Below are 24,603 nucleotides of genomic sequence, written 5' to 3' on the forward strand. Positions count from 1 at the left end.
AGAGGACCAAGGAAAGGGCTTTTCGACTCTCCATACGATTCCAACAGGACAGAGAGAGAGCATGAGAAGTATCAGACACATTTGTGATCAATCATATTTTATTATAAATCCAGACAAGACGTTGCACATTGAAAATCATGTTGTTGTTACACTGTTTAAATTCAATCAGGCAAAACAAGGAAAACGTTTTGGCATGAAAATCGCTATATAGAGTACGGCACTCTATAGAGTGTGAGAATTGCTATACAGCTGTTTTGCTAGACACAGTGCGCCCACTACCCACTCTGCTGATGGGGACTCATCCTTGTGATTTCCTATGTTTCTTGTGCTGGGAAGCCCGTCGTTCTACACTTGATTTCTGTGTTTCATTGACAATGGGGTTTGTGGTGACCTCGTGTCACCCCGGGTGTCACTCGGAGGGGTACGGCCTGGGGCCCTTCAGCAGTTCTGAGGACCTCACTGTTCCTCTGTACGGGACCGAGAGAACAGTGCCCCCTGCCATCACCCTGTCCTGGGACCTGGCTGTGTCCCTGTCCCGGCCCGTCGGGCCCCCCATGAGCGATTCGATGGGGCTCATGGGGATCCCGCTTGGCCGGGCTGACTTCCCTGACATGAGCGATTCGTACGGGGTCAGAGTGTGCTCTCCGGCCCGCAGGCTGACTGGGACGGCCTGCTTCTCGGGGGCCGGCGCGCCGAACACGCCTGGCGGCTTTTCCGGCCTCCCTGACGGAACCGTCTCCCCCGACAGCGACGTCCCCTCCCACCTGAAGAGCACATGCCTTCCGCCTCCCAGCTCTGCCTCGCCTCTTGCCCCGGAGTCCGTCACCTCCCCGGGCGGCGCGCCCCCCTGCTTCTGCGATTCCGAGTCCTTGGATCCGGGTGTCTCCTCGGCCCTCCCCTGCTTCGCCTCCCCAGCGCCCCTCTGCTCCTCTCCCTGCTTCTGGTCCTGAAGGACAGTGGGAGAGCGAGACCGCCTGAGACCCCCTCCCACCCCATCAGCAGGGTCCCGCAGTGCCGGGGGGGGGACCCAAGCCTGCAGCACCGACCTCAAGCTCTGCTAACATAAAAGGGCAGCTCCGGTGCTGCCTTCTTCAAGAGGTACAGTGAGCAGCAGGTTTGTGAGAAAACAAGACTGTGGTAACGTGAGAGATTGTGTGTATGTGGAAAAAAAAACACAAGGACTTTATACCTGAAACTGCTCATCCTGCTGAAGCACTGGCTGTCGTTCTTACTCCTGCCCATTTCTACAGTGTGTACTTTCAGGAGCTCAAGACCCAGGTTTCAAATATCCTACTTGTTTGCAGCTTATCGATCTGATGATAAACTCCTGCGTTTTCATGAAAATTAAACTGCTTTTACAGTGTGAGAATGAGCAGCCTGTTCCAGACACCCACAACCCTTTGTGTAAAACAGAAACATGTTATTTTTACATGCATCTATATGAAATACAAACTGATTTACTTTCTCTTTGTCTTCTCACATCTGCATAACATCAGGTATAAGAGACCTTTGTACAAACCTCATTGAGGCCACTCTGGCAGATAAAAAAGATGCCTTTTATCAGTATGATTATGATGGATTTACTCACCTTCTTGGTCTTCTTTTTCTTCTAAAAGACAGAGAGAGAGTGATATTAGAGACAGCAGCACATCTGTCTTGATGAGCACCACAGATAGGGTGCTCTAAGGACGCATCAGAGAAAGCAGTCTCACTGGATGCATTAGAGTTTGGTATGGCAGTTGATCAGCTTGTGACCATAGAAAACTACACTGGTACAGAACTCCCCACCACGCACTGCCTCAGAATGGCAAATAATAGAATCAAGGATCAAAAGCACCATGCTCATGCACTTTTCTCTCTTCTTCCTTCTGGTAGAAGATTCAGGAGTATTAAAGCCCAGACCTCTAGGTTCAAAGAGAGCTGCTTTCCCACAGCCAAAAGACTCCTAAAATCCAAATGAATTTCGCACACGTCTGCTGTCTGAATGCCACTTAAGACCATAGCTGCTACCATGTTCCTGTCTCCAAACAATGTGTGATGTAATTTATTAAATGGCAAACAAATCCTACTCCGTTGGACCCCAGAGCAAGGCCCTTAACCCCAGCTGCTCCAGGGGCGCTGTATAAATGGCTGACCCTGCGCTCTGACCCCCAGCTTCTCTCCCTGTCTGTGTGTCTCATGGAGAGCAAGCTGGGGTCTGTGAAAAGACGAATTCCAAATGTAAGAAATTGTATATGGCCAATAAGGTGATCTGATCTGATCTGAAACAAGTAAGCAAGTAAGTATTTCATTGTACTCAGGTACACATGGCAATAAACTTGAAACTCAGCTCCTTGCAGGCCACAGAGTTCCCTGAGTTTCACTCTAATTGAACTAATTATTCCCCTCCTCCAGATTTTTTAATTGTTTTCCTACATCTTGAAGAACCTAAAGGCGCTGCAGGAAATACATTCTTATGAAGACATCAGTCTTTGTTTTGGACGCAGAGCTCTACTGCACTGTCAAGTAACAAAGTGTTGATGCAGGAACATTCTTGTGACTGCGAACGTGTTGCCTGTGCCGGTGCAGGGGTGTACTGGCCAGCTGATGGTAGGGCAGGTCAGAGATTCTGAACAGGGAACAAATAACAGCAAAACACAAGAGCAGCGACATACCTTTTCATCGTCCTCGCTGTCTGAGGAAGAGGAGGAGCTGGATGAGGAGGAAGAGCTCGAGCTGGAGCACTGTGGGAGAGAGCAGGTTAGTGCCCTTTCTCTTCTGACAGCAGAAAAAACAGATCTCCTCAAGACAGACACTCTGAACGCGAGAAGACCTTCGAAAGGTCACCAAAAACAACAAATATCTGCACCACCTGACACCCACAAGAGAGACTGTAATTGCAGTCAGTGATGCACCAAAACTCAGTACCATACCAGGTACCTGCATGGTCGCAGATTCTATGTTTTGAGTGGATAAACTCGGAAAATACTGTAGCTTGTTAAGAGTTTATTTCTGACTCTCCTTACCTTCTTCTTCCTCTTCTTCTTCTTCTTCTTCTTCTTCATCTTCTTCTTCTTCTAGAGACAGGGAGAGAGAGACATGAGGGACTGCAGGACACACAGACATTGAAAAAGGGTCCAGATATCTGTCAAGCCGAAAGGACGGCACCTTTTTATCACACTCGCTGTCCGAGGAAGACGAGGAGCTGGAGTCCTGGAAGAGAGGAAGGCAACAGGTTAGATTTTTATCGAACAGTTTGACCTCTCCATGTTTCCACACTTTAGCTGTCTTTCAACACTATAGGTGTTTTTTATTACCATCCAATATTTTCCATAATTATCATATACTTAATAAACAATTAAGGTAGTAAAAGGAAATATACACCCACACAAAACACCCTCTTACACCCCTCCACCTGCCAGAAAAACAGTTGACAGATCCAATAATACATCATCAGTTAATGGGGAAAAAATATAGTCATATTTCTATATATGATTTCATATTCACATTTATAAGAATATAGTATATTTTTTGAATAATTAAACAATTTACGTGAAGAAAATAGTCATTCAATTGAAAAATGATTACCTTTATTTTTCATTATTTCACATAATATTATTCCTTCTATAAGATAGATGTTTTTCCCCATCTATCTTCAAAACGTTTATTCTGATTCCATTCCATTTCATGAACTTCACTGACTGATTTGAGGTGCTTGTGGTTTAAGCCAGAACCACCTGCTCCACTTAAAGACATTCTCGGTCTCACTGCTGCAACGCTGTGCGTGCAATGATCAGAAACGAACCAGGAGGAGGTGGGCCTGCGTCTGACAGGGGAATGACTGAGCTGTACTCTAACCTCCCCTTGAGCTGAGGTGGCCCGGGTTGTTAGACACTTAGATGCTTAAAACCACAGCAGCCCTTCACAGGGATCGCCGGTGCTCAGTGTCTTACTTGGTCCCATTTTGTGCTGTCATCCTGGGACTCAGACTTCATCACGAAGACACGAGAGGAGCTGTGAGCTACCTTTTTAGAACCTGTGCTGTCGGAGTTCGAGGAGCTAGAAGTCTTTGAAAGGGAGGCACAGGATTAAGATCCTAATATTGGGAAAATCGCAAAAAGTCCACCCTGTCAAAAGCTGTTGAAAGTTCCCTGACGTCCTTTGCTTGCCATCTTGAGGGGTCATCCTGCTTTCTTGGTTTTTATCTGAATCATCCTTTCAATCTCTAGAGGAGAGCAAGTGCCCCATTCACCCACTTCTTACCTTCTTCTTGCCTTTCTTCTTCTTGTCCTTCTTGTCTTTCTTCTTGTCCTTCTTCTTGTCTTTCTTCTTCTTGTCCTCATCACCACTCAGGACGGCTGGGTCTCTCTGCTCTTGCGCCCCCCCTGCAGGAGGAAATGGGTAAAGCAGAGAGAGAGTGTGTGAGTACAGTAAACCCCTGAGGACAGCAGCTCAGAAGCTGTCCTCACAGATACTGTCTCTTCTGAGAAGCGTTTGTTGTGAAAACAGAAGATATGTTCCAAACCATCAGAGGCTGTTCAGACCAACTAGCTTATTCAATATGTTGTTGCTGGTTTATGTGAGGATGTTAACCACCTTATTTTTTTTTAAAGAAGATGAGCTTACTTCCTCTTTAAAATGTAGAGGTGCCTGTATTTTTTGGTTCAGGCGGAGTTTTCATTTGAGTGGCATTTGGAATATTAAAAATAGAATGGGGGTCAATGGAAAGTACAGGAATTCAGAGCACTGCAGCCTCAAGCTGGGGTTTCTCAGTTCTGTGAGGATAAATGGTTGCAATCGGGGGGAAAATTTGCTGTTCAGAATCGTTTTTAGGGGAGCAGCACATCATGCAAAACTTAATTGAAAAACTGTAAACATTTAAGGGTGACAGCTGCATGTGGTTTATCACTGTTGCTTCACAGCTCTCGGTCCTCAGTTTGATTCTGGACAGGAACACTCTGTGTGGAGTTTGCATGTTCTCTCAGAGACCCACAAGCTAGGTTAATCCTAAATTGTCCCCCTCCATTCTGGGAAAGGCTCTAGTTTCTTGCATCCCACACCAAAATAAGTGGCTTTCTGCAGAAGCGCCTGCGTTACTCCGCGGCCACACACAGCCTGTACTCACCGCTCTCACAGACGGCACCCACACTTTCATCAGCAGCCCCCTTCTCGCCCTGGCCACCCTGGCAGACAGGAGAGGAGTGAGCGGAGGTGTCGTCCAGCAGCACAGCTGACCAGCTGCTCTCCACGTGCACGTGAGATGTCTGTGAGAAGCTCATGCACAGGAGACACTGCCTCGCACCGAGTCCCACCTGACTGCGCGTAACCGGCTTCGAACTGGGACACTTTGTTTTGTCTTTTTTATTTTAACAGCGGCACAAACAGCAGAACCAGCTCATCGCCGACTCTGAGCTCAGAGGCATCTGTCTCTCTACAGGGCTTATGGAAACCTGGAGGTAGTGTAATTGTCACTGACTCACCTTCTCCCCCTTCTCCTCCTCCTTCTTTTCCTCCTTCTTCTTCTCCTTCTTCTTCTTCTTTTTCTTCTTCTTCCCCTTCTAGCAGACAGAGAAAGGCATTAACATAGCAAGGTTCTGAAACAAGACGAAGCCACAGACCCGGTCCGCTCGTGGGACATCCCGGTCACCTGCTCGCAGCGTCACCCACGTGAGGCCGCGCTGGCGACCTGGTCAAATAAGAGCCGGGGACCCTCAATCAGGGCTCCCCGATCCTGGGCCCCCAGGGGCCCCACGCAGCTGCTGAATCTGTGCATCTAAAAAAGGGACCAACGGCTCTCGATCCCGAACCGTAAAGCACACAAGCAGAGCAGTGCGTACCTTCTTATCGCCCTCGCTGTCGGAGGAGGAGGAGGAGCTGGATGAAGAGGAGGAGGAGCTGGAGTCCTGTGGGAGGGGAGCAGGAGACAGCAGGTTAGTGCTTCAGCCTCAGACAGCCCAGACGCCCTGAAGCCTCCTGGGTCTGGCTTGTCCTGGCAGACACACAGCTGGGCTCCCCTGCCTCACGCCTGCCCTTGGCCTACACCTGCTCGTCTCCTCTGCCAGCTGCTGTCCCTGCTGCAGAACGTGGAGATTAGAGGACTCTTCGTCAACAACAGCTCACCTTCTTCTTCTTCTTCTTCTTCAACTTCTTCTTCCTCTTCTTCTTCTTCTTCTAAAGACAGGAACAGAGCAACATGAGGAACAGAAAGTGCTGTGGGCTGGGAGGAACGTCCAGCTCCTGTGTGTCTTAACGAGAGGATACAGTTCTGACCAGGATCAATGGGGCAGGAAACTTTAAAAGAGTTACTAAAACCCGTTAGAAATGAAAATTAAGTCTAAAATTCATCTTTCTTGCAAAGACTAAGAGTGGGGTTCAACAGGAAATAATGCTACTCTTTTACCATACTGTAATCGAGAGCATTATGAGATATGGTATAACAGTGGAGTTTGGTCATCTATCAGCTCAGTTGAGATCGCAAATTACCCGCCTCATCCAAACAGCCTTGAAGGCCATGGGAGTGAAACAGCACCCCTCCCTGCAGACAATCTTTGAAAAAGCCATAATCAAACAGGCAGGACAAATTATATCAGATCCTTCCCACATCCTCAACTCTGAATACCAACTTCTTTCAATGTGCCCAACGTTTTAGGGTTCCCAAATGTAAGTCAAACAGATACAAACATTCCTGTGTTCCACTATCCATTAAAGCTGTCAATGCAGATGGCAAAGATAAACACAATTTTTTATCTTTAAAATCCACTTGTGTGCAATATGTTTTGTAATGTGTTATAAATGTTATATTTGTTATGTGTTACACATGTGCAATAGAGTGATGTGCAATGTTTTTTCTGTTGTTTTTTTTTTGGGGGGGAGGGTGTGCATTATATTTAAATGTACAGAAGTGCTGTGTGTCCACAAAAAATGTCCCTCAGTGGACAATCAATCTTATCTTATCTTAAAAAAGGAGGATCCACCACCCCTCAATTGTAAACCATAAAGCACACAAGAAGAGCAGAGCGTACCTTTTTATCGTCCTCGCTGTCGGAGGAGGAGGAGGAGCTGGATGAAGAGGAGGAGGAGCTGGAGTCCTGTGGGAGGGGAGCAGGAGACAGCAGGTTAGTGCTTCAGCCTCAGACAGCCCAGACGCCCTGAAGCCTCCTGGGTCTGGCTGGTCCTGGCAGACACACAGCTGGGCTCCCCTGCCTCACGCCTGCCCTTGGCCTACACCTGCTCGTCTCCTCTGCCAGCTGCTGTCCCTGCTGCAGAACGTGGAGATTAGAGGACTCTTCGTCAACAACAGCTCACCTTCTTCTTCTTCTTCTTCTTCAACTTCTTCTTCCTCTTCTTCTTCTTCTTCTAAAGACAGGAACAGAGCAACATGAGGAACAGAAAGTGCTGTGGGCTGGGAGGAACGTCCAGCTCCTGTGTGTCTTACCGAGAGGATACAGTTCTGACCAGGATCAATGGGGCAGGAAACTTTAAAGAGTTACTAAAACCCGTTAGAAATGAAAATTAAAAAAGGAGGACCCCTCAATTTTAAACCGTAAAGCACACAAGAAGAGCACTGCATACCTTTTTATCGTCCTCACTGTCGGAGGAAGAGGAGGAGCTGGAGTCCTGTGGGAGGGGAGCAGGAGACAGCAGTTATTCTCTTCACAGTGTGTTCACAGCTCTGCAGGGTGTCAGCTCTCAATTCCACTGGCCAGGCTCAACCAGTGCCACAGCAGGACTGTCCGGCACCAGACCAACCCGGACCGTACCCAGAGCAGAGCTGTCTGGCACCAGACCAACCCCGGAGCACACTTGGATCACTTGCAATTACCTACTGCTTAAGTCTGCTCTCCCAGCGGGACTCTTATTTCTTTTATCTTTCTGCAGACTTTTAGCTGCCCAAAGCAAAACCATAAAGCCCATTACCTCCTTTGCTTCCCATACTTCCCACTTTCATGCTCAGTTGTGAGCGATGTGCAAAATGAGAATTGTGCCCGGCTCTGAGGGCTGCTGTTCTGGACTGGGTCAGTGTCAGTGGACACCTGTCCGGCTCTCTGGCCAGCGTGTCCAGATATCGTGTCAGCTGTGGCCTGCGCTCAAGTGGCCTGTAGAGCACAGTGGAATGAGGTCCCTCCAGGACCAGCACTGCTGCTGTCCAGGAACTAGGCCCCTTTCTGTTTTGTGTTCATATTCTAAAGAGCATTGACCTCCTTGGCACAATACAAAACGAGCTCAGCTACACGAACAAAAGAGACCCGAAGGTGAGTTGTGGTGCATGCTGGGTCAAGTAGTGCCGTAGTGACTGGTCAGTGAGTTATCCAGGAGTCCGCCCACCTTCTTCTTATTCTTCTTCTTCTTCTTCTTTTTCTTCTTCTTCTGTTAAAGACAGGGAGAGAGAGACATGAGGGACTGCAGAACACACAGACTCCGAGCAGTGGACACAGCAGTGCCGACTCTGCGTGTCGTTCACTGAGCGAAGAGACTCCCGTCCCTTTTTGCATTCACCTGAGACGTCCCCTTCAAATCTGCATTTGAAAGGTCTTTGGACATGTTTATAACGTGCATAAGCTTGGCTTAATCACAGGTTCGAGCTTGACTTCACCTCTGTGCTAGCTGCTTGTTTCTCTGCTGTTGTAGTAGACCGCAACACAGTCTTGGAAGGGTGTATGGGGGTGCCCAGCTGCTGTGTTAGTGATGGGATGTGGGGGTGCAGTGTTCTGAGATAAACAGCGTATTGGAATCTGAAGCTGCGTCTAAAAAAAGGAGTAACTATGGAAAACACAGGCAGTGCTTTGTCTTACCTTTTTATCATCCTCGCTGTCCGAGGAAGAGGAGGAGCTGTCCGAGGAGGAGGAGGAGCTGGAGTCCTGCAGGGGAGACAGGGAGAGCAGGTCAGAACACAGATACCCTGACAGAGAAAGAGTCCCGTTATGTGCCATCATACCTGGGGCATTTAGCCAATACACTCCAGTTCAGAAGGTTGACAGCACTACACCTCTCAGCTCATGTTGAAAGCTTGTTTTCCTCACGCCTGGGGGCTCATCTCTCACTATGGGATCTTTCTCATGTTCCAGCTGTACAGCATGGCTAGGGTGCAAAGGCACTGCGTCTTTGTAAACTGCACTGAGCTGAAGTCTGAAGTGCCACACGGCTCCAGTGCCCTGATAGACTCTGCTGCTCCGGACAGACTCAAGAATTCCCACTCAATACAACATCAGCACTAGCTCTTCTCACCTTCTTTTTCTGCTTCTTCTTCTTCTTTCTCTTCTGTTTCTTCTTCTCCTAGAGACAGGAAGAGAGGTGTGAGGAGGGCAGCACAGACAGAGCTTTTGACGCAGTGCTGAGGACAGGGCCCAGACAGCTGTGTTTCCCTAGTGGTCACCCCCACTAGCACAGCGAAGGCTTTCCTCCATCTGGCAGGACTACGAGAACAACTTCATTCTAATTATACTGTATCTAAGAAGACACTAGTGGAAGTGTTCGGGCTTTTTATACCCAACTGTAATAAAAAGCTAGCGAAGTGCTTTCTAAGTGACCTCTTAACACTGTTTAGATCACTACTAAATTCTAAAGTTCACCAATTGTTATTTCTTAAGCTAATAACCACTTCACTCAGCTGAGTAATATTGCTTTCAAGAAGGAGCTGGATACTGTAATGCACTGTTCATGCTGCAGTCTTGGCTGCTTTCCTCAACTGTGCAGTGTTGTCTCTGTATCTGCGGGCAGGGGGGTGACTAATTGTCGATCTGGGGCTGTGCCCCTGCAGGAGAAGTCAAATCGCACCTTGTCATCATCCTCGCTGTCCGAGGAGGAGGAGGAGGAGGTGGAGGAGGATCCAGAGTCCTGCAGGAGAGAGCGAGTGAGGGCTCATCAGGTAGTGCTGACACACAGGGGAGCTACACAACTGGATTCACAACAAGTACAGACTCCCAGAGGCCTGAACGACAACAGGAGTGTTAGCCGCTGACTCTGCTTACCTTCTTCTTCTTCTTCTTCTTCTTCTCCTCCTTCTCCTCCAACTCATCGTCACTCAGATCTCCAGGGTCTCTCAGCTCTGAGGACACAGTTGGAAACAAGAACTGCTGGACTCAGTGTGAATCACTCTCCAGGTGTGTATGTGTGTCTACATCACTCTCCAGGTGTGTATGTGTGTGTCTACATCACTCTCCAGGTGTGTATGTGTGCGTCTACATCACTCTCCAGGTGTGTATGTGTGTCTACATCACTCTCCAGGTGTGTATGTGTGTCTACATCACTCTCCAGATTTGTATGTGCGTCTACATCACTCTCCAGGTGTGTACGTGTGCGTTTACATCACTCTCCAAGTGTGTACGTGTGCATCTACATCACTCTCCAGGTGTGTATGTGTGTCTACATAACTCTTCAGGTGTGTATGTGTGCATCTACATCACTCTCCAGGTGTGTGGGTCTACATCACTCTCCAGGTGTGTATGTGTGCATCTACATCACTCTCCAGGTGTGTGTGTCTACATCACTCTCCAGGTGTGTGTGTGTGTCTACATCACTCTCCAGGTGTGTATGTGTGTCTACATCACTCTCCAGGTGTGTATGTGTGTCTACATCACTCTCCAGGTGTGTACGTGCGTTTACATCACTCTCCAGGTGTGTACGTGTGCATCTACATCACTCTCCAGGTGTGTATGTGTGTGTCTACATCACTCTCCAGGTGTGTATGTGTGTCTACATCACTCTCCAGGTGTGTATGTGTGTCTACATCACTCTCCAGGTGTGTATGTGTGTGTGTGTCTACATCACTCTCTACGTATATATGTGTGTCTTCATCACTCTTTAGGTGTGTCAGTGTGTGTGTGTGCATCACTCACAGGGTGAATTTAAGCATCACGCTCAATGTGAGTGTATGTGTGGGCTCATCAATATTGTTGTGTATATATATCACTCCCAAAGTGTGTGTATGTGCATTACCATCAGTGTGTATATGTGGACTCACATCCAATGCCAGCCAGCAGCCATGTCACTCTGCAACTCACAACTGGCAACCCACTGAAGCTAAAGCAGGTGTGAGCCTTGCCAGTACCTGGATGGGAGACCTCCTGGGAAAAACTAATGTTGCTCCAGGAAGAGGTGTTAGTGGGGCCTGCAGGGGGCGCTCACCCTGCGGTCCATGTGGGTCCTAATGCCCAGGTATAGTGACGGGGACACTATACTGTAAGCAGGTGCTGTCCTTCGGATGAGAGGTAAAACAAAGGTCCTGACTCTCTGTGGTCATCCCAGGGCATCTCTCGAAAAGAGTAGGGGTGTAACCCCGGTGTCCTGGCCAAATTTCCCATTGGCCCTTACCAATCATGGCCTCCTTATCATCCCCATCTATGAATTGGCTTCATTACTCTGCCCTCCTCCCCACTGATAGCTGATGTGTGGTGAGCGTTCTGGCGCACTATGGCTGCCGTCGCATCATCCAGGTGGGGCTGCACATTGGTGGTGGTGGAGGGGATCCCCATTACCTATAAAGCACTTTGAGTGGAGTGTTAAAGCGCTATATAAAGTGTAAGCAATTATTAATTATTATTATTAAATGCAAAGTGTGTGCATGCAGTTGTGTATAATTTACATTCCTTTAACTATTCAGTTGATCCTTGTTGCCCAAATTTGTGCATTACAATAAAAAGTGAGAAGTTAATTTATAGTGGATTCTTCTTACTGATGTCAATTGAACCCTTGTAAAATTTGCTGATAGACATTTCATTAAAGGCACAGCCTTGAAGGCACAGCCACAAGGAGAAGTCCAAATATAGGAGAAATAGCTATCTGTGGCTGCTTGCCTTGACTTAATGGGAGACATCTAATTCTACATCACATATAAAATGAAGTAGTCATAGCTACTGTGCTATTCATGCTGTATATTCCACAATAAACAGACAGGAGTGGCTCACCCTTATCTTTCTTTTTCTTCTTCTTTTTCTCCTTCTTCTTCTCCTTCTCTCCATCCTGACAGACAGGGAGAGAGTAAGAGGCGATGGCACTGGGAAGGTCAGGGGACTGTGTTTCTCTAAGGAATATTGAACAGAAGCTCTGGCTGCCAAGGAATGGACTGCACACGACCTGGGCGCAGGAATGTGGCTTTTCAACATCCGAGAAACTGACCTAACAGGACCTGGAGTTCGTGTCAGCTGCCGAACACTAACCCTGTATCTAAAGGCTTGGATTTCTTGTTGAGGTGTGGCAGAAATTGCATGCTCTTCGAGTTTCACATTTGTTGGCAAACGTAAAAGCCAATGCGAGCATTTACTCCAATTTAACGAAATACCTCTCTGTCACAGTTCTCTCATCTGATTGGCCCCATGCAATGCAAGGAGACCTTAACAGTTTCACCAGCTGATCAGTCGATCCAGTTAACACATGAAAGTGGTGAGATCAGAAGTCACCAAATCGTGTCAGAATTTGAGGAATTGTACACAGAATTTGGCACAGAAGCTTGCAAAAGCACTGTTGAGGTGGTGGGGGGGGGGAAACACGCTCAAGGTGTTTGTGCTTCTGGGAAAGACGTGTCAGGGAAAACTGCAGGCAGCCAAATACCTCTTCGTCATCCTCGCTGTCAGAGGAAGAGGAGGTGGATGCCTGTAAAAGAGCAAATGACAGCAGGTTAATATTCTTCACAGAATTCCCTATGTACAGCCACCGCCACTAGAAATCCGCTGCTGACGTCACCGAACGCCAGTATCTATTTGTGTCATATCATATCTGTGTATATTTGATAAAGGAGTTCCATTCCAGGAGCACCACCCCTACTGCTGAAGATAAAGTAAAAAATGTCGGTATCAGAAATGACGTTCTCAGTTCTATTTTACAAAGTAGTCCTGCAGGCTGTTGGAGCTGTGATTTTACTTTCTGGGTGGGGTCTTTGGTGTGATAGAAGAGATATCCACCACATGTCTCTAGGTCCCTTGTAAGGGTGTCTCTCAGAACTGCAGCTCATGCCCTGACATTTGGTAAAAATTTGGTAAAACTACTATATATAGAGGTCTGTTTTAGATGCATCATCCTATCAGATTACAATAAGCAATGAAATGGTCCGTATCCTAATGTACAGTGACACAACACCAAGCACAAAGAGGAACAGGCACAAACACACTAGAATTTGACTTTGAGCACCTTGCAGGACCTGTGACAGCCATGAAGAAGGCTGATACACTATAGGTACGGATATATTGCAAAGGACCTGGTTGTTCACGCTGCATTTGGAGACTGGTGTGCTGATTTGGCAGAGCGCCATAGGTTTTCATCAGCAGCTGTTCCCACCCCACCAGCTCACCTGATGCTCTTTGGAGGGATCCCGATCCTGATCCGCGTGGGGGGTCAGGCTCGCTGGTGCAGCCCTCCACGTCTCTCCCCTCCATCCCTCCTCCCAGAGCTCCTGCCTTGTCTTCACCTCCATTCTCTCCACTGCTGGGACAGCGCACAGGGACTATCAGCCTAGAGACACTCCCCTTGGGTACACTCCAGGGTACAGGGTAAAGTATTCCTGCAGGATTTTTTACAGACGTCATTTCTGAGAGCGCCTCGCGCCTCGAACAGAAAGCCTCCGGGTGGGACTGAACGTTTCTCCCGTGGGTGTTTCTGGGAGCGCTCCTCCTCAGCCCGTCTATGGCTAATGTCCAGGGTTAGTGCAAACAGGGCGACGGAGATATGGTTGAAAAATCTCTTTTTAAAAGTTTGAGTTACGCTAATCCGGCATCTGAGCCGTCATTCACCAAGATGTACACGCGGGGCGGGTGATGTCGGATAAGTGTGATTAACGCGGAAAAGAGGTCCTGTCACCGGGTGTGAGTTTTGAGCCGGAGTGCCTGATACTACAAACCTTAACGCACACGGTGTTATTAACGTGTGGGTGTGAACGATAACCAGCGGTTAACGCCTGTAGAGATTTTTTTTCGAGTTTTTTTCAGATTATCTTTTTAATGTTCTCATAGATCTAAAATGATAGACAATAATAATTATAATGATCAACTACTTGCTGAAAAGGACCTGGTTACATGCACGAATATAAACATAGATAACGTGATTATCACATCGTTCAGGTCACTTTTTCGGCCACTGAAAAGATCTTGCTTCGCCGTGGCTAAAACGCGCTAGAAGACGAAAACAGCGCCGGCTTACCTCTTACCCAGTGCGTGGACAAGAAGAACTTAGTTTCTCAGCATGGTCGTGACAGAGGTACTTCAAATAAATCTGACTGCTCCCAGTACTGTTCTGCGCCTAGCGAGCGCATACAGGAAGAGGCAACTGCAGTACTGCTGACCCCAAAGCCCTACAGCGGGTGGTGAAAACTGCCCAGTCCATCACTGGGGCTCCTCTCCCATCTATACAGGACATTTATGACAGACGGTGCTTGAGGAAAGCTCTAAGCATCATCAAAGACCCCACACACCCCAGCTACAGACTGTTTGACCCTCTGCCATCTGGAAAACGGTACTGGAGCATTCGGGCCCGGACCAACAGACTCAGAGACAGTTTTTACCCCCGCACTATCAAACTGTTAAACTCCCAGCCTCTCTCACTCTCACCTCACCTCTCACCTATGATCTGAACCTCACAGTGCCTTCTTTCTTACCAAAAACTCACACATTGAAATCTACCCCTGCCTCACATGTCAAGAAGTTCACTCCCCATAATTTCTATCCTTTTATTTCATTCTGTTGATGCATGTTTTTGCACATCTGATGTTGTTTTTGCACATTGCCTGTTACCTTTTTGTTGTTTTGCACATTGCCTGTTGTTGTTTTGCACATTGCCTGTTGTTTTTGCACACTGCCTGTTGTCTCTGTCTTTTTTTTATTATACAATTGTATTGTTGTTGTTGTTGTTGTTGTTGTTTTTTTTGTACTACGTATCGTCTGAGAGGTAGCTAAATAGCATTTCGTTATACCATATACCTGTATATGAGTTTAATGACAATAAATTGTAAATTGTTCCATGCAGAAAAGAGAAGCCTTCTTCACCTGAAGAAGGCTCCACAGCCGAAACGTTGTGTTGCTTTTCTTTTCAGCATGGAATAAACCTCTGCCTGTTCCTTTGCATGACAGTATGGGAGCCCTTGTCCAGTTTGTTGGACACTCTTATGAGATATAGAGAATAAAAATGCCCAAACCAACCTTTCGGTCTGCTGGAATCCATTCTGCCGGAGAAGAGCCCTGTCCGGCTGGATCCTCGTGTCGGTAACAGATTCACCTGTTCTGTGCGCTGCAGGTCCGACCAGTTCTGCAAGGTTCAGTATTTATACACAGAAGGAGGTGTGCAGAGTGGGCGTCTAAACCTGTTTTACAGTCAAGAATGCAGTTGGGCGTGAAGAAGAACAATTTAAATACACCTCTGCAAACCCAGCCATTCGTTTTCGTCAGTTAACCTACCAGCACATATTTTGGACTGTGGGGGCGAAACCCAGGAAAATGGGAGGAGAACATACAAAGTCCACGCAGACAGCTCCCCTGGTCCAGAATTGAACCCAGGGCCCCTGTGCTTTGAAGGCCACCCTGCCCCCCAACACTTCTGTAAATAAATGATCAGTTCCATAATACTGGCTGGATAAGCTTTAGGGACGTTCAGTCTGTACTTTTCCATTTCAGTCTCTGCATAGCTGTTTCATATCAGACAGAGTTAGGTCAGCTGAGTGCCAGCCTCTTTCTTCCTCGCTTGTTTTCCTGCTGGGTTTAAGATCCTTGAATTCCTTTTTGAACCCCACATTCAGTCTCTATTATAAATACAGTATGTGTAGCATAGAAGATACTTCACCAGTCAACTCTCTGTATAAACTTTCCTAATAATTTAGATGACATCCTTTATATCTTCAGTTTTATTTAAAAGCCTTTCACAAAACAAAAACATTTATTTTCAGGCATGAAATGCTTCCTAGTTGCAGTGGATCAGGGGTGCGACCTTTATAAACCACTTGCATTAACAGATGGGATAGGTCTATATGAGGATGACGCCAGTATCAGATCACGTTCACTGGAAATTTAAATTAGATAATTCTGATTCTCCAGGTTTTAAATCCATTTCACATCTCTTACTGGAACAGTTTCCAGGATATTTTCACACCCTGCAACAGGGACTTTAGTATTAGACTGTTTTCGTTACTCGTCCTGTTCAACAGTTTATAAATTAGATAATGCCGAATTATAATCTATCCTTCTACTCCTAATCTTCCATCTCTCTCATCTGACTCTAGTCTTCTCTGTCCCCCAAACTTGAGACTTTGAGACCCCAACCTTTGAGAATGTGCTTTTAAACTGTATACAAGCGTGGGTGTATAAATTAAGTTAGTTATTATTAGTGAAGTTCTAAAACAATTTAAATTAATAAATTGGGTAATATATAATTTTGGACCCCAAAGGACGAGACTCCTTATTAATTCAAATTAAGATATTTTTTGAATAGTCCGATGACATACAGGTGTTCCTAAACTTTTTTTTTTAAAAAAAATATTATTCAGGGTGATCCGTACAACTACCTGAAACGAGGGGTCTCTCCAATAGCGTTTTTTTTCTAGTTTTTCAGTAGGCGTGTAGTTACAGTCACTCGCTTCCTGTTGACGGAGCGAGAGGGATTTCTGGACGACTGTTAAATACAGGGGTTTCTGTTTGATGTTTCTTGCTAGTTTGTATTTGTCCTATTTTTTTTTGTCTTATTCATTTGTGCGCAGACTATTTTTATTTTACTTAATCTCCCAGATTTATACCCGATGAATTACCAGACGAAAGCGCCTTTGTTTTCGAGAAGGCCCCGGGACATCCACGGGCTGAAGTAGAGCCCAATTCCCGACAGCAAGGCGCGGGAGAGGCGGCGGTAAGACTCGGGTGAGTCGGGTGCCCGTTTTTCTGATAAAACGTGCAGGTCTTGTTAGGGATTTAAACGAAATAAATGTAAATCGCAAGTGTAAAAATGATAAGAGGATAATATATATATTTAAAGTGGAGCGAAGGGGTGATTTTTGGCCCTTGAGTGTATGGGTACGAAGCTTGAAGTAAATCGGATTATTAGTAATTGTAGTGTTGTCATGGTACAGTTGCAACGTAGGTGCTTTTCAACGTTGCGTAGGAGAAAATGCACTGTGGTGGATGATATTATTGTGCTTATATTTGAAACGCCACAGTGCCGTAATAAGATACGTTATAACGAACTTTCGAGTATTTGTGAAGGAAAGTGCCCCTTTGTGCAGTTTAATTTTCTATGGAGCAGATAGTTTCCTTAATGGGTAGCCTACATTCTAACGCGTAAAGTTTAAACTCCTCTGCAGAGATGTCTAACCTTAGCACCACCCCCCCAATGCTCCAGTCCAGTACGTCACTATTCACTAGTTGAGAAAAGCGATTTCCCTGTGATCGGTTTAGCAGGTCATTTAAGTACTTAAGTGGTCATTTTGGGGAGCGGGATCTGAGTGATATTAAGCCGCCATGGTCTGGATCTCGGTTAAGTAAGCAAATTAGGTGCTTAATTTCTCAAACTAAGTTGCTACAGGGGCCCCAGCCCCAGTCTGTATACTTATGGACAGCCTTTGCATGGGTGGTTTGAAATTTGATATCCGAGAGGAAGATTGAAAAATCTTCCTAGAGGGGCCATAACTGAGTCATGTTTTTCTGGACTGATTTCCTTTTATTTGAAAAAGGCTGAAAATAAACCGACACAGAGACAGACAGACTGATCTCCAGTAGCAGTGAGATGGAATGTGTTGTGCACATTGGTATGTGACGGGGGGCACCATTTTGAGTTACCTGTGCCAATGAGGGTTGAAAAGAGTTTAAAGGATACAGGATGAAGAGGGGCTCTAGAAGCAGAATGTGAATCCCCCTTCTTAATGAAGAGCCCCCCTGTGAAGGACATGCCATATGTCTGCTGCCTTCATGGAAGAGTGGTGAAGATGCTATTTAAAACCCATAACCGGATCCTGGGGTGTAAGCTCAGGTGTGCCCACCCACTCTCTCCCTCTCTTCATTTCAAGGGCGCACAGAGCACGAGCTCCCCTCACCCCTGGTGCCAGCATGGTGTGCGAACTCTTCCTGTTATCGTCCGTCTGGTTCCTCTTCGTGATCTTCTGGATGGAGACCATCAGCGTCTGGCTGTTCCTCTGCAATTTTTACCAGGATAGGGCCTTCTATCACGTGGGTGTGGGGTGAGTGGGCAGGGCTTTGCGTTAATGATCCACCGCTGTCCAAAACGAGAGCTCCTGGTGGTTTCAGAAGCTCTTCGTTCTGTCTTCAGACTTGCACGTTCAGTATTTGTTTCTACAAAATCTAGAAAGATCCCTTTCTCAATGCGATTCAAAGCAGTATGAGTTTTCGGCAGTAATATAAAAAATGTAATTGATACTTCAGTCGGAGACATTCCTGTAGTTCTCAGGCTATGAAAGTTATCTAAAAATCATTAAAGGGCTGGAGTTTTCTTGTGCTGTTTTGATCACAGCAGAATGTGTACCAATGTCAGAAGCTCGCTGTGAGACATATAGGCTTGCCTATTGCTCCAGCTTCATAAGTGATGTGGCCTTAATCTTTTGTGCATAGCACACAGCCACAGGGCTTGTGAGGTGTGTTTGTCGGGTTGGTTGTGTAGTCCTAATGTCTGTCTCTGTGCTCTTCCTGCAGGGTGTTTGCAGATGACCCCGGGCACATGCTGTACGTGCTGGGCAGGTGAGGGAGTGTCTTGGGCACCGTGCCTTCCGCTGGTCGTGAAGTTGAACAACGGGGTGATCAGTACAGGATCTGTCCTGGTGAATTCAGACTGCAGACTTGTTATGCAGGGGAGATAACAAACTTATGTGTTTTTTTTTTTAAAGACAAAACTAAGAATAAACAGCAAAATATGAACCAGAGGGCACAAGTGGAAACTGTCCAAGTGCATTTTAAAACTAGGACTAGGAGGCACTTCTGTACACAGAGATTTGTGGGGGTATGCAGCTACCAACCCAACTGGTTGAAGCCGATACCCTGGCAGCTGAATGAGACCCTGGGATCGATTAGCTACTGACTACCAAACGGGTTAGATGGGCTGAATGGCCTCTCATTTGTAAACTTTGTGCTCTTAAGAGCCGAATGGGTTGCCAACAAGAACACAGCAGAACAATAATAATAACAAGGATGAGGCCTCAGTTCCAGCTGTGTACTGGTTTGTGGGAGATTAGCCCTCCCTTGCATCTCTTGTGGTGTTACGCAGGTAACAAGATGAGAACGCCCTTTTCTGTTTGCGCCCTGCTTCAGGAGCCCCGATTTCCATCTGTTTTCTGTTTCCTACTAGGGTGGAGGGATCGGGACAAACGCCAACATGAAGAGAAGGAGAGAAAGGAGGACGAGGGAGCGCGCGTCTGCTTTGTACATAAACCGAACCCCTCCTGCTGCCTGCATCACACCGCCCAGCCTGCCCCGTGACTGGGGGCTTCACCCTTGTCGAAGGAGTTGGGAGATGCTGTTATAGAGGGGCGAATTTGATGGAAATTGTCAACTAGTTGGGGATGTTGTGTGAGCCATAGCATCAGCAGTATCCATGTCTGGCCATCTCTCTCTCTGTTCCACCACTGGTCTTGCAGGTGTTGTTCCAGCTGTTCGGTTTTGCCCTTTGGTGGGGAGGGGTGGGTGCCCTTAACAACCCTTCTTGTCTTTTGTGTTTGGATGAGATGCATGCAAGATCGATTCATCTCTGGCTTGGCAAGCTGTTGGCTCCACCGGTACTTCTTAGGCACGTTACTGACTTTTTTAATGAACTTGATTGAAAAATATGAAATGAACTTGTGCCTCAGTAGGACAATGTGGTGAAGAACCTGCAGCCTGTTTCATCCTAAATGAATTGTTCTGCTTGCCGAGAGTCTGGTTTTCCTGACATTTATAGTTAATGCACATCTTGCATCTCTCCTACAAATGTTTTCAGTCAAAACTTTCCTGCCACAATCCTTTAAACACGTGGGAGAATTTGTTTATGCCTTGAAAGCTTTCCCGTGTTGTTTGGCAGTAGATGAAGATAAACCGAACAGTGCAAAAAAATATATATACTTTAAGTTTTCTTAGAATCTAGTCTTTATTCTCCATGTCAAAGGGTTTAGACTGATGCTCCAACGTTGATTTGAGTTATGAGACCAGAACAGTGTTGTTACTGAGCCTGTTTTCATAGGGCTCCCTGACCCGAGGAAGTGGGGCTTCATTCATTAATAGGCATCTCTTAAAGGGTCTTCTTTCTCCCTGTGTTTTTATGTGGGATCTGTGCTTTTTGACTAAAAATCGAAATGGCCGAGCTCCTGACCTTATCCATATTGTAAAACTGATGTATTTGGAAGAGGAGCATTTTGGACAATTTACAGTTACGGTTTTCCCATAAACATTTTAGATGAGAAATTTAAGACCCAGATTGGTATCCTTAAGATGGTGAGACGTATGTACCAGGGGTCTCCAACTCTGGGCTTGGAAAGCCCTGGCTCACAGATTTTATATGGAACCTCTAAGGTGTCTATTTCTGATGATTTGGGACACTTTTAACTGTGATCATTAAAAGGATGCTTTGTTAGATTACCTAATTTGGAGGTAGTTTTGGGACAATTTGCAACACCCTGTGAAATTAGAGTTCAAAAACTGGTGGCCTATAATGTTTGATTGGGGATCCAGACCAAGAGCTGGAAACATGCTATACAGTGTGTCTCTCCATAAACATCTGTCTTCTCTGTGATGCCTTCCTCATGTCTTTTTGCTTTGAACTGCTTTGTATCACTATTAAATTGTTTAACTGCATAACTTGCTCTCCGTCAAGTCAGAAGGTGGAGTACCGAAGTTGGAGCGCTCTAGTTAGGAGGATTGACGTATTCCAGTTGTTTTCTGATTTTTTTTTTCTTTATACTCGAGCAACATTTTGACTCATTCGCGGTGACTGACGGCTTGTGTGCAGGCGCTGACACGTCCACCCCAGTCCTTGGGTAAGCAGCAGCGGCCTCTGAGACGCACGCTGAGCTCTGACAGAGAAGCTGTGCTGGTTGCTTTGCAGAGAGTGGAGCTCCTCGATCTTGGCAGGGGTGCACATTGAGCCTGGAAGTGGGTTTTTCCTTTTTGAAGTGTGGATGAAGTACGGGTGAACGTGCTCTTTTACAGTGAATTTGAAGTAGGTGTTTAGAATTTTGGAATGCCATTTTTTTTTGTTCCCGTCACATCTATGTTTCCATCTCATTGAAGATAAAAAGACTTGGCGGTTGTGAATAAAGGTGGAGGGATTTTTGTCATGGTTGGTGCTGCTGTATGTGAGGTGGTCAGGCAGGGTCTTGCTGTGGCAACACATACGGCGTCAGGTTTTGCTTCCTTCTGGGATTGCTGGACAGATTCCAGTGTGTCTCTGCAGGTTTTCACCTCTGCTTGTAATAACCCAGCCGAGCTGGTCGTTGGCAAAACTGGACCAGTTGAACGCTTTTCAAAGGTTTTGCAGCAGTTGATGATTTAAAGAGACCTAGAAAACCATTGGATGCTAGCTGTCACGGACTGGAGTTGTGCTCCAAAGGAATAGAACAGGGTAGTCTGCTCCTGGACCCGGCTACTGTCATTCCCATGTTTTCAATCTAGTTTTCAGTCTTCTGCTGGCTACTGGCTCATTTGGTCCAATTCCCCAGCATCTCTCTGCTTTTCAGGTGCTGCTAGTGTGAACAAAATCTGCAGATAGAGCGCCCCCTATAGGACCAAGGCTGGCCAGGCCTGCCCTAGTGCAACCAAATGAGATGTCCTACTTGGCCACCAGGTGGAGACAAGGCAGTAGACTGGAGAACTCAATGGCGTGCTTGAAAAGTAATCTGTTTCAAGGGCTTTGTGATAAAGTGCTATATGAATGCAAGGAATTATAAGGTTGTTTGCTCTAAATTGTTTTGAGGCTTTAAACTTGATGAGCTGTATAGTTACAGTTCATTTCGCTAAAATGCGTGGGACTGTGTAGTTATAAATATTTTTTTAGTACGGACAGATTCCTGAAGGTATCATGTAAAATAAAGACTGCAGAATTAAATTTTAAATGCAACTTGGGTATAATCAAAAAAATAAGACCAAGTTGAAGTATTACATTACCTTGCCAATTTTAACTAGTACTTTTGCAAGTTCATGATCGAACACTAGAGGGCAGAGCAGATCTCAAGACCTGGGTTAGGGACAGTCACTGGTGCTTATTTTATGTTCTTGGGTAACTGAATGTTTTGTTACTTAATCCGTTTCAATTCCACTTTTAAATGTTATGGATGATTTAATGAAACGACAGAGGTTGCAAAACAACCCATGTGCCCTGTAATCTTATTTTTGACTGTTCTGTATTTACTATTGTTTCAACTGGTGAGCATTTTACCCTCTTCAAAAATAAAGTATAGTTGTACTGTAAAATGAATTGATTGTGTACAACATCAATATGAATTATTAATATTGCAGGTTGTCAGGGTGCTGAACTGGAATAGCAGGCTTTTGGACTGTAGACCAATTTGTTACTGAATACTCCAAGGAATTATTCAAATTCAATTGAAATGCTTTATTTTGTATAGTACAATTTTTCCTGTTGGTGACCTAACAATTCTTTTTAATAATTTGGCTAAATCTTTAAAAGCAAATACTGCATTAAGTGGACTTTTGGTAGTACAGTATTTTGCCCTGTATGATTTAAGTATTTTAACTGTTATAGTTCAGGTGGGCAGGTGCGTCGGAACGCGTAGTCCGCAGAGGAACAAGGAATAGGTTTATTCCGTGCTGAAAAGAGAAGGAAGAAAACGCAACGTTTCAGCTGTGGAGCCTTCTCACACACCTGAAAAAGGCTGCACAGCTGAAACGTTGTTTTCTTCCTTCTCTTTTCGGCATGGAATAAGCCTATTACTTGTTCCTTCGTAACTTATTCTTATGAAGTGGAAATATCTTAATTCCACATAGAGGAAAGGCTTAGGCTTAACAGTTAAGCAGAGCTCAGTATAGACAAATGTTGAACTGTTGTAATTGTGTATCTTTTATCAAGAGAACAACTCCAGTGGCTTTGCTCAAATTCCCAAATGTATGATTTTCATTTTAATTTCTCAGAACGGTTACTGTACCTGCTTTTGTGAGGTGAAGAATAGCAAGCCAATCTGTTTTAACATTGTTCGTATTTCTGTGTGCAGGTTTGCTGTGGTAGAGCATGTTTTTTTTTTGTTGTAAAGGCTGCAGCTTGATCTGAGAGTACTCTCTCAGGCATGGTTGCTCACAAGCTGTGTGAGGGATCTTATCAGCTCAGAGAGCAAGACTAGACATTTGGAGCACAGAAAGCACTATGAATTTAAAATGTTTTTTTTTTTTTTACTTCTCCTGCACACTGACCTATGGATCCCATCCTCAACACCTGAAGCTTCTGGTAGGAACAAACAGCAGGTTTTCTAGGCTGCCAATTAACGGGTATTTCCAGGTTGTCTGACTGTGTAAGACGGGACAGTCAGACTCTCATTAAGGCTAAAGTGCTACAGCACAGACTGTAACATGAACTAAATACCACCACCCTAAAACTGAGATATTTTATCCGTTTGTTTAAAAAAAGATATTCATCGTTTAACAAGCCCAGCCAAGTAAAAAAAAACCTTCACTTTATGAAGTTTAAAAAGCCCAGCCAAGTGCAAAACGAAACCTTCTTTTGGTTTGCATGTGTTAGTCTGCTGAATACCACAACCCCACTTGTACACACAGATATATACACCATGCAGGACTGCTGAGATATGATGCAAAGTCAGCAGTTTGTACTGTAACCTCTGTGAAAGAGTTGTGATTCCAGGCATACCGATGTCTGCACTGGCAGTTTGGTCAGTCTCCAGTCACGTTCATCCAAGGACTCAGGAAAGACGCAGACCCAGACCGCACTGAAATAGATCAGCCATATGAAAAGAAAAAGGGGAGCAAGTGCTTTCGGGGCGTGGGCCTAGCCCACATGCTCGGACCCAAGGGAGTGCTGGAAGCCATCTGTTGCTCGGAGAATGAGCCTGCTCTCGAGTTGAAGTGGGAGAAGAGAAATGGAGACAGTGAGAGGCTGGGGCTTAAGGTAGCAGGAGTGTGGCAGGGAGATACGATGAAGGTGAGGGGTATTATCCTGAAGGGACAGTGTAACCAGGGGTAAAGCCAGGTTTGTAAGAGCCCAGAAGTGGGAAGCTCACCTAAAAATCCATTTCTAAGGTCTGAAGTTGAGCTCCAAACAGTATGACAAATAAACTAGTTCTAATGTAAATAGAAAATTAAAAGAAAAGGGCTGTTAATTATACAGTCAGTGAAGTTGCAGCAACTTTTATCCTATAGAGGGTTGGTGGACATGGGGTACAGAATGGGATTCCAGTCCACCACAGGGCACGCTCACAGTTCAGAAACCTCCATTGACCAGAGCACCCAGAGGGAGAACTCACATGAACATGGGCACAACAGACTGCCTGCCTGCAGAAGCCAGTCCTGTCAAGGAGAGCCGCGCGGTGGCAGTGATCAATTGGCGTAGGACCTTGCTCAAGGGTACAACCACAGTACCTCCACTGGGAGATCGGGATTGATGTTTCCGGGGGCGAGTTCAGATCCAAGGCCAGAACAACGGCGCGGTGGTCAGTCCCAGACATGACAGACATCTCTCCCTGCCTGTGTCTCCATGGAGAAAAGCTGGGGTATGCGGAAAAGA

At 45.9% G+C, this 24,603-nt stretch overlaps 1 protein-coding gene and 1 long non-coding RNA gene across 14 annotated transcripts; one reads left to right on the forward strand and one right to left on the reverse strand.

The window, feature by feature from the left end:
• Positions 1-80: 80 nt before the first annotated feature.
• On the reverse strand, positions 81-15,349 carry LOC107076634 (cylicin-2-like). Of its 13 annotated transcripts, none has more exons than XM_069187749.1 (22): positions 15,102-15,349; positions 13,262-13,392; positions 12,526-12,567; positions 11,883-11,937; positions 9,948-10,024; positions 9,754-9,813; positions 9,205-9,252; positions 8,772-8,837; positions 8,305-8,346; positions 7,552-7,596; positions 7,285-7,335; positions 7,002-7,067; positions 6,100-6,150; positions 5,817-5,882; positions 5,460-5,537; positions 5,105-5,162; positions 4,243-4,364; positions 3,148-3,192; positions 3,006-3,056; positions 2,655-2,723; positions 1,589-1,609; positions 81-946 (listed from the first exon to the last, which is right to left on the reverse strand). In XM_069187749.1, exons 1-22 carry the CDS (start codon positions 15,121-15,123, stop codon positions 410-412), a joined length of 1,803 nt encoding a protein of 600 aa, XP_069043850.1. In that variant the 5' UTR covers positions 15,124-15,349; the 3' UTR covers positions 81-409. The 13 variants fall into 13 exon arrangements, with proteins under 13 accessions (XP_069043850.1, XP_069043855.1, XP_069043848.1 ...); XM_069187754.1 differs by having other exon boundaries at positions 8,305-8,331; positions 13,262-13,395; XM_069187747.1 differs by having other exon boundaries at positions 7,285-7,332; positions 13,262-13,395.
• A 1,150-nt stretch (positions 15,350-16,499) lies between these two features.
• Positions 16,500-22,329, forward strand: LOC107076659 (uncharacterized). Its single transcript, XR_001477843.2, has 4 exons — positions 16,500-16,802; positions 17,945-18,115; positions 18,585-18,629; positions 19,234-22,329. It is a non-coding gene; the product is annotated as an uncharacterized lncRNA (long non-coding RNA).
• The last annotated feature ends 2,274 nt before the right edge of the window (positions 22,330-24,603 follow it).

Source organism: Lepisosteus oculatus, chromosome 3 (assembly GCF_040954835.1).
Source record: "Lepisosteus oculatus isolate fLepOcu1 chromosome 3, fLepOcu1.hap2, whole genome shotgun sequence".
Taxonomy (NCBI): Eukaryota; Metazoa; Chordata; class Actinopteri; order Semionotiformes; family Lepisosteidae; genus Lepisosteus; species Lepisosteus oculatus.

Bases quoted from the DNA above. Each gene is read 5' to 3' on its own strand.
- LOC107076634 (XM_069187743.1), bottom strand. From the start codon at position 15,123: ATGGATTCCAGCAGACCGAAAG. The intron at 13,396-15,101 runs GTTGGTTTGGGC...GCGCTGTCCCAG, and splicing joins GGATTCCAGCAGACCGAAAG to CAGTGGAGAGAATGGAGGTG. The intron at 947-1,588 runs GTGAGTAAATCC...ACTGTCCTTCAG, and splicing joins AGAAAAAGAAGACCAAGAAG to GACCAGAAGCAGGGAGAGGA.